Source organism: Borostomias antarcticus (assembly GCF_949987555.1).
Source record: "Borostomias antarcticus genome assembly, chromosome: 20".
Classification (NCBI taxonomy): Eukaryota; Metazoa; Chordata; class Actinopteri; order Stomiiformes; family Stomiidae; genus Borostomias; species Borostomias antarcticus.
In genome coordinates, this window is record NC_140253.1 from 3,082,969 (window position 1) to 3,093,097 (window position 10,129).

The 10,129-nt window shown below is 45.1% G+C and overlaps 1 protein-coding gene across 1 annotated transcript in view; it reads right to left on the reverse strand.

The window, feature by feature from the left end:
* Positions 1-5,518: 5,518 nt before the first annotated feature.
* sh3gl2a (SH3 domain containing GRB2 like 2a, endophilin A1) overlaps positions 5,519-10,129 on the reverse strand; it is a gene marked incomplete at both ends in the record, with an annotated part of 42,599 nt that continues 37,988 nt past the window's right edge. Inside the window, 3 exons of the mRNA XM_084454624.1 lie at positions 5,519-5,715; positions 8,295-8,416; positions 8,656-8,759. Coding sequence (XP_084310750.1) covers positions 5,519-5,715; positions 8,295-8,416; positions 8,656-8,759 — 423 coding nt within the window. The remainder of the gene's footprint in view (positions 5,716-8,294; positions 8,417-8,655; positions 8,760-10,129) is intronic.

Here is a 10,129-nt window from a genome sequence, read left to right on the forward strand (position 1 = left end):
GGGTAAGTGGGGCGGGGTTGTCCAGGCCGGTGCACCGGCAGGGACAGCCCCTGGGGGGTGGAGAGGGAGGGGTAGAGAGGGGGTGCTGGCCCCCCAGGAAAAGTGGGGAGGAAAGGAGGGGTATTAGAGGAGGAGAAAAGAAGGTGTTAGGAGCTCAATTAATTTTTTCAATCTGCTCCTATGGCTATAAAACTATAGACTTGCAGCTATTACAGCTACAAAAAATTAATTGAGCTCCCAACACCTTCTTTCCTCCTCTAATACCCCCTCTTTTCCTCCCCCCTTTTCCTGGGGGGCCAGCGCCCCCTCTCTACCCCTCCCTCTCCACCCCCCAGGGGCTGTCCCTGCCGGTGCACCGGCCTGGACAACCCCGCCCCACTTACCCATCCTGGATCCAGCGACGCCACCATCGTCTCCGCTCTCACTGGCTCCGCCTCCTTCATCTCTCCTCTGGCTCCGCCTCAACGCTCTCACTGGCTCCGCCTCCACCAGCTTATACGCAACCTGCAGGCAACTCAGACAACGTTAGACCAAGTGGGAATCGAACCCACATTGCAGTGCGCAAGTTGCACTGCAGGAATTGAACCTGCATTTGCTGGGTGGGGACACCAGCATTACCCCATTGAGCTATCCGACAGCTCTGGAAACAAGCGCTCGTTCATCATACTTATACCTCATTCCCTTCTATGCTAGTCATAAAAGCTTTTGGCCATACTAGCATACACTTTGGGATTTGAACCCATGTCTCAGCACACAGCAGGTTCAGCTACTGCCAGCATTAGACCGCTGAGCTACCCGGGATCTCTGGAAACCATGCTCGTCCATCATACTTACCCCTTGTTCCCTACTACCATAGTCATAATAATAACAACTATTGGACATACTAGCATGCAGTGTGAGATTTGAACCCACAGCTCAACACACACTGCAGGTTTGGCAACTGCCAGCATTTGACCACTGAGCCACCAGGGATCTCTGGAAACATGTGCTCGTCCATCATACTTACCCCTTGTTCCCTACTACCATAGTCATAATAATAACAACTATTGGACATACTAGCATGCAGTGTGAGATTTGAACCCACAGCTCAACACACACTGCAGGTTTGGCAACTGCCAGGATTTGACCACTGAGCCACCAGGGATCTCTGGAAACATGTGCTCGTCCATCATACTTACACCTTATTCCTTACTAACATATAACAATAACTTGAAGACATTGAAATCACCAGATTTGAACCCACGGTTCAACACACAGCAGGGTTGGAAAGTGCCAGCATTATCCCACTGAGCTCTGCTGTCACATTTTCATTCATCATACTTTCACCTGATTCCACACTAACACAGTTAAAACAATAACATTTGGCTCAGGGTAATGCTGGGTTTGAACCCATGCCACAATATCACAAGGCAGGCTTAGCAACTACATAATGCCATTGAGGTAACTGCTAGCTCTATAAGCTCTATAGCCGACAGTTGAGCTGAAATGGTGTCTGTTGTGCAAAGGATGGCAGCACTGACAAAGCAGCCCGCTGCAACACTCAATACTAATATTTTGATGAGCATGAAATACTGTAGGTGATGTCATAGGCCCTATCTGTGTAAGTTATATGGATTGCGAATTTAATGTCATAAATTCCATAATTCAAGTTAACCAGTTTTTGTTGGAAGCATGCCATCCCCTCATTTGTTTACCTCATGAAGCATACTGCATGGAAGATGATTTGGAAAGACATGCCTACATGACACATCTATCATATTCAAACTTGATTAAAAGGTTTCCCTTCAACCCACCTGTCTGTTACAAAAACATTTAATCTAGGGATCAATCCATGAACCTTCTGTGTAGATAGAAGGCAGTGCTACTTACCTCTAGGCCACCAGATCCCCTTCACACATGGTCCTGTTCTCCAGGCGCATTTCAACCGCTCCTTTACAGAAGTAGTTCTTAAAACACATTCATTGTGGGGATCAAACCATCAACATCTTTCATGGAAGGCAAGTACACTTAACTCTGAGCCACTACATCCCCTTCTCACTGGAAACTGTTCTCTGGGTGTGTTTCAACCACTACTTTATAGAAGTATTACAGTTCTCAAAACACGCTTTGGTTCCAGGAATCAAACCAGCAACCTCTTGTGGGGAAGGCAGTGCTACTCACCTCTGACCCACTGCAGCCCTGGGACTGTTCTCCAGGCGGATTACAACCACTTCTTGACAGAAGTAGCCTAGTTCTAAGAATAGACATTCATGACCAGAATCACCCATGGACTGCAGTTCTACTTATCACAGAGACATTAGGTCTCCTTTGGACTTTGCCTTCTTCTCCCAACATATTTCAACTGTTCCTTTACAGAAATATTCCCGTTTTTGAAACACACATTGTTTACGGGGATCGAGAACCTTTCACAGTGAAGGCAGTGCTATTAACTCTAGGCCAACAGGCCTCATCATAGTCCTCCTCCTTTATCAAATAGGAAAAAAAACAACACACACCCAACAGCAAAGTAACCTGTGTCTTAGTATTTATTTCAATAAGTTACATTGAGAGATTTTTATCAATATTTTTTTCTTACATCAAGCATTTTGTCTTGTTATCCAGTGCAGGAATGAAACCAAAACTAAATCAAAACAAAGACAAAATTAAGAACATTCCGAAGACAACAATTGTGTGCAGCACAAAGAATCCCTCCCTTCACAATATTTCTATATAGTGTATTTTATTGTTTATATGTATATATATACATCTATATGTATATACCTTTATCACAGTTACAAAAATAATATACGATACTGTAGATGTGCGACTATACTGTACACACAAGGTGAAAACGAAACACAGAAAAGCTGTACAGTCCTCATTGAGGGCAAAGATACACACAATAATTGTAAAAAAAAAAAACACAATAGAAAGAGAAAAATGAAGGAAATATATTGCCTTTTCAAAAAACAAAAACAAATGCACAGCCAGTTCCAGATAGTACTGCTTATGTTTGGTTTCTCTGCCAATGAACAAGACTTTTGGACAGAAGTTGTGCTTCCCTTTAAAAAAAACATCCGACACTTTTAGATGGGCTTCTCATTGGATTAACTTCAACAATAGCAATAATCTACATACGGTGTTGGTCCTTTGTCAAAGAAACATCCACATGTTGATTTCCATGTTAAAATTAATATTTTGATAGTCTACTGACGGAGAGGATGTCATGACCGTCTTACCACAGAAGCTTCTGTGTCTCAAACAACCCCTATGTCCTTGGATCATACACTAGAACCTGTACATGCAGCCTACAGCTAGGGCCAGCTCACACATACAGGTACCAGCCCACACAAACCTATAGCTACTCCGCGATTTTTAGAATTAATAACTGAGTGAAATACTGCTCTTATTGCCACGTTACACACAGTTACTGCAGGTTTGCGGGAGGGAAATACTCTTTGACTGACCATTGGACATGAAGCTGTTGAAATGATGGGGAACACACATACTGTACGGCACATACTGTAGGACCCTGAGGTAAGCGTGTAGCTCACCTCAAGAGCCTCCAGTTGCTTAGTGTAGTATGTATAGTACATGACAACAACATAGTTAAAGTTTATTGAGTCCTGATACTGTACATGCACATGCTCCCAATAATTTCTGGGATGCTACATGAGAATGACTCAAAATGGAGGTTCGAGTGCTTGGTCCCTACGGGGTACCCTAAATGGGCATATGGACATAGATTAGTGTGATCAATCAATAAATACTGAATGCAAGATGTCGATTTCAGAAGATAAGAGTTTCAGAGATCTTTTAAAAGGGATAGGAGTAGACTGGGTACGAGTCCTAGACTCCGTAATATGAAATGTTACTCAAAGTGAAACGCTCAAGTTTCTGACAGCGATTGCTTGTTCAGTTCTTTCTCTTTTAAATCATCCCCCAATCTGAAATCTAACCATGGCAATTTCATGAGCTATACTGCATCCGGTCTTATTGGTTTCCATTGTGTATTAACGGCTACACTATTGAAGATTACCTCACTTTTAACAGACATTCTGATAACAGCGAAAAAGAACCGCTTTCACTTGAAGAAAATACGGCGAACTCTGGTAAGCTGCAAGTTCCTATAAGATATTATAGCACAATACATCGACCATTTTCCACAAATATTTCCACATCATTGCTAAAATACACATTGAAGATCTGAACGAATTTCATACGGAGGAGACGGTTTCAGCTCTGTTTTATGTCACTTAAAACGGGTGGATACCTCAATTTGTCATTTTTTTGGTTTTGTTTGTCACCTTAAATAACAATTATTGCCAATCGATTATCAATAGAAACACTATCAATAGAAATACATCAAGTAGATCTGTCACAGACGCCCGACTCCTGCAAAGTGTCAAAGGTTGACTTTCATAACTTGGATGTCTTAAACCAGATATGACAAATCCACATGTAGAACCCCTCATAGTATCTCCCTCATTTGTAAATACATATCACATATTAAGGTTTATTGTCTCATGTGTAATAAGGATGGAGTAGCTTGTTCGTTCGGCCTGCCGCCTTGCTGCCCTGAACCCTCGTTAAGTAACAGATGAACACCAGGAGGAGTTTGCTTCAAAACATAATCTGTTGAGCATGAAATGGATGTGGTCTCTCCGAGAAACGATCCACGCATGCAAACAGAAGACCTTTCAGTCTCGAGGACAGAAATAACACATCCCAACACAGTCGACCTCGAATGTACCTACAGTAGAAGTTAAAATCTAAAGGAGATCAAACACAAACGGTTGAGAACATGCCTGGCCTACAGTACGGTGCCTAAGAAACGGTGAGAGGTGCGGTACACAGAGCAACTCTGCCCAGTATGTGACAATGAGAGAAACGGCGCTATCTAGAAGTTTCCACAAAGTACAGAGAAGGTGAGAGACGGCCATTTTTTTTTTTAAAGGACTTTTTAACAGCCAAAAAACCTAGAAAGAGCCAGGAAAGATACAGAGAGAGAGAGAGACACAGAGAGAGAGAGAGAGAGAAAGAGAGAGAGACTAGAGAAGCCAGACAGAGACTTCTGAGGGACAAAACAAAAATCCTTCACCTGGAGCAAAAGCAGAGTTACCCCACCAGTAGCACAGTATTCTGAAGCATTGTGTTTGATGGTAATGTCCGTGGTGGCATTCAAAACCACATCATTCCTCATCCCCTCCCCCCCTAACTTTCCAAAAGTTTCAATGGCTTGACACCATGCTTTTAGTTGATCTTACTGTCAATTTTCTTCACGTCTCCGTATGGATGTGTATGGTTGTCATCTCCTATAGAGGAGCAGTAAGGGTGGGGGCCAGGAATGTTTTTTTTTTGTATGGTCATTTTCTCCTATAGGGGAGTAGTAAGGGTGGTTGTCAGGAATGTTTAGGAGTCGGGGATGAAGGGAAGAGGGGTCAACAGGAGGCCAGGAAACTGCTTCGCCGCCGTCGCAAACCAACCGACCAAACCGGCTTTCGGTGTGGATTGGTCAGTCGTCCGCCGTCGGGGCGCCCTAGTGGGGCAGCGCCACAAGGATATCCACGTAGTTGACAGGGAAGAAGCCGGAGTTGCCGTGCAGCATGCCCTCGTACCAGTTGTCGTCGATCTTGTTGGTCAGGGTGATGATGTCGCCCTCCTTGAAGCCGAGCTCGCCCTCGTTCTCGGGGTCGAAGTCGTAGAGGGCACGACAGCAGGGCTGGTCCATCGGAGCTACGAAGAGAGAGAGAGAGAGAGAGAGTTAGAGAGAGAGATGGAGGGAAAAGGAGATAGAGAGAGAGAGGGGAGGGGTAAAGAGAGAGAAAGAGAGAGGGAGGGAGACAGGGAGGGTGAGACGGAAAGAGAGGGGGAGAGAGAGGCAGAGGTAGAAGGAGGGAGACCGAGAGACAGACGGAGAGAACAGAGAATAGTGTAAGAGTTAAGCCCAATTTATGCTTTGTCGCTCAACACTTTTAAAACCGTCGCTCAACACTTTTGACGTCATGGGCGACACTTTTTGTGGAAAAAAAGTGTCGCCGAGGGCTGTAGCGCACCAAAGTTTTTTTCTAACGTCGCTGACTCCGTCACAAATTGTCGCTCAAGTGTGATTATGCTTGTTCCGCAGCCTTGTTTTAGTTCTGGCTGTCATTTGACGTTAGGCTGTCAAGGAGTAGAGGAACGTCTCTCCCAGCTTGTGAGGAGGTATCCCATCTATACAATTCATCCCTGCCCCTTCACAGAGATGAAGTACTGCATAAAAGAATGAAAACAAAACTCAATGAAAACCGCCCTCTGAATAACCTCTTTACCGCAGATTAAACTCGTTCCCTCAGAAAGCCGCTTCTCTCAGAATGACAACAAACGCGCAACAAAATGAAAAGCGTGCGGCTGATTGTTGCAGGCTTAGTGCAAAGTGTCGCCCGAAGCATAAATGCAACATGTCGAGCAACACTTTTTTTTTTGTCGATCGACATTTGTCGAGCAACACTTTTCAAGAAGCATAAATTAGGCTTTAGAGCCTGTCTGGGAGAAGTAAGATGGTAAGAAAGATAGGTAGAAAGATAGGTAGAAAGATCGGTAGAAAGATCGGTAGAAAGATAGGTAGAAAGATAGGTAGAAAGATAGGTAGAAAGATCGGTAGAAAGATCGGTAGAAAGATAGGTAGAAAGATAGGTAGAAAGATCGGTAGAAAGATCGGTAGAAAGATAGGTAGAAAGATAGGTAGAAAGATAGGTAGAAACGGGCTCACCTGGTGATCTGGCTGAAAAGGGGGAGAGAGGAAAGGAGGGGAGAGAGGAAAGGAGGGGAGAGAGGAAAGGAGGGGAGAGAGGGAGACAAGGCAGAGAAGAGAATCGCATAAAAATGTGAACCCATCGTCGATCGACTGACAGACGTCCAGAGGAACGAAAATTCAGAACTGAGTGTGGGAGAGAGGAGGGCAAACAGACAGACTGGAAGAAAAGTGAGAAATGGAGGGAAAGAAACCAGACGGACGGACAGACAGACGGAACGAAGAGAGGACAGACAGAGGAGACGGCGGAGCGATACAGAGATACTGCACAGGGTGATCTTGAGAGAGATACAGTGACACGGCACAGAGAGATCCTCAGAGAGGTAGGGTGATACGATACAGAGTGATCCTCAGAGAGACGAGGCATATCTCTCTTTAGTCTCGGCTCACCTGGGGACCGCGCTGCAAAGAGGGGGGGAGGAGAGGGGGGAGAAAAGAGAGCAGGAGAAGAGAGAACAGGACAGAGGGAGATTATGCCTGGCAGCGTTTGACGGAGGGATGGACGATAGATGGCCGATGCCGGATGATGGCAGGCCGGATGCAGCGATGGAGGGATGAGCTCAGTAAATAAACGCAGACACAGACGGCGGACAGACAGATGGTCAGACCAGAACGCAAAAGACAGAGGGATGGAGTCAGCGTGATGGGAGGGAGAGGGAGGTCATCTCCCCGGGGTTCACAGATGGAGTGATCCAGTCTGAATCTGTTCACTCTTGGCATACCTGGGGACCGAGCTGCAAAGGAGCGAGGAAAAGCGATAGTATAGGGAAAAAAAGGAAAAAAAAGAAAGCAATAGAGGGTTCTGCGATTAATAAAGTGTTAGATAGACAGACGGGGGGCGCGGATGGAGAGATGGAGCGGTGAACGGATGGACAGATAAACGGAGGTAGAGAACGGACAGAGAAAGTTAAGATTGACACTAGTTCTCACCTGGAGATCTTGCTGCTAGAGTAAAAGACAGAGAAAGAAGGGAAGAGGAGAAGGGTTTGTATTCATTTACACTAGCTGGATATATACTGTAGGAGGGAGGGAGGGAGGGAGGGAGGGAGGGATGGATAGATAGATAGATAGATAGATAGATAGATAGATAGATAGATAGATAGATAGATAGATAGATAGATAGATAGATAGATAGATAGATAGATAGATAGATAGATAGATAGATAGATAGATAGATAGATACAGTAGACACACAGTAGACACATACAGACAGACAGACAGACAGACAGACAGACAGACAGACAGACAGACAGATAGATAGATAGATAGATAGATAGATAGATAGATAGATACAGTAGACACACAGTAGACACATACAGACAGACAGACAGACAGACAGACAGACAGACAGACAGACAGACAGACAGACAGACAGACAGACAGACAGACAGACAGACAGACAGACAGACAGACAGATAGATAGATAGATAGATAGATAGATAGATAGATAGATAGATAGATAGATAGATAGATAGATAGATAGATAGATAGATAGATAGATAGAGGTGGAGCTATATCGTACCTGGAGACCTAGCGGAGCCACTATGAATGCCTCCGTTGTGGTTCTCACTGGGGGTGAGGTCCAGGGAAGTCCTTGGCTTGGGGACAAACTCTTTCCTGGGCTTGGTGGAGGTGTCCCTTATCCTGAGTGGGGTGGGGGGGGGGGGGGCAGGAGTAGAGTTGCTATGACAACATCTGGAGGTACAGTTGCTATGACAACCCCTCCACTATAGTTGTTGTAGCTGTTGATCTTAAAGGTCGGGTCTACAGTCATCTTACTGTACACGCCCTCACAATGTCAAAAACATCGCCACTCAAATGTTGAAGAGGTTGGGTCAAATATTTTTTGTTGTTGTTTTGTGTGTGTGTGTGTGCGTGCTGACCGGTCCTCCATCTTGCTGGACAGCTGCGTGAGGATCTCGGCCGCGCGGGTGTGGTACTCCACCTGGGCTTGGACCAGGGCGGCCAGCTGGCTCACCTGTTCAATCTGCTGTTACAATCACAAGAAGCCCGGGGGAGACTGTTACATATTGGCGCCGAAGTCACCGGCCCACACCGCTACCTGTACCAATCTGGCTGTCTGGTACATGGATATCACATCATACAATGGGACTTTGTCTGTTTGTTATAGAAACAACTTTAAGTTTTACAATTAAACAATTCAGTTTTCAAGCAGTGCCCGAGGTTCATGGGTGACACTGTCCCTTCAGAGCCAATCTTGCATTAGCTTGCTCAACGCCCTTTACAACATTCAAATATGGCCTGAGGGGCCGTTGTTCTATTCCACCGTCTCCTTGGTCTTAGTCTACTTGACCTGCACTCAACAGCAGACACGTGCAGACACAGTAGCCAATCAGAGACCGCCAAAGGTGGCCTGAAAAGGTGAGAGGTGGTCTTGCTGTGACATCACAGGCCAGGGGTCACGAGTCACGACCCCCTCCCCCCACCACCACCACCACCACCGTCACCATGGTAACACAGCCGGACAAGACAGGCGTGGAAAGATTTAGACTTGGAGACGACAGGCAGACGGGATGGAGGTGGACCAGAGACTAGGGAACAGACAGACATGGTTAGATCAGAGTAGAGCAGACACACACAGAAGACCACAGAGTCTACATCTCAATGGGACTAACTCTGTGTGGATGTGCACACCAGGACCTTGTACTAGGAAGCAGGATTAGGGGCTAGCGTGATAACTTTATAACTAGCGTGATGGTGTGATAATTTAAGGTTTAATCCTGGCTTGTCAGTGTCACGGCAGTGGTTCACTTTTTATACATACTATACCGCCATGGTAACGTATGCTGCCTAGACAACAAGATTACAGATCAGAATGTATGAAGAACTTACTGCTGGTGATGCAATTTGACTGCTGACCAGTCAAATTGCATCACCGTTATGATCCCGAGGATAGATATGACACCAGCGAATAGTGAGAGGCTCTTTCAGGAAGACTTTTTAAAGACCTTCAAAACCATCTTTGGCTTTCCCTGATGAGCATATAATAATGAAATATACTGACTGTCAGCGGGGGAATGGTTCATCTTAATCAGCTGCATAAGTCATATTTTGGCAGTGGTTTGGTTTTATTGCTACAGGTAGTTTTGTGTCGGCTATGTGTGTGATGCGGAGAAACAAGATAAAAACACATATTTTTATATGGATACCGGCACATCTGTTTTTAAGACTCTTATTACTATTTCTGCAATATGATGGTCTGCTCCACTCTAGCGGCAGTTGGTCATTTCAAATCCATACACTTTTTTTTGTTTCATTTAAATGTGTGTGTGCTTTTGACTACAAGGGACATTCAGTGAGGATCATGTCTTGTTCATAATCTTCCATGCGTGAACA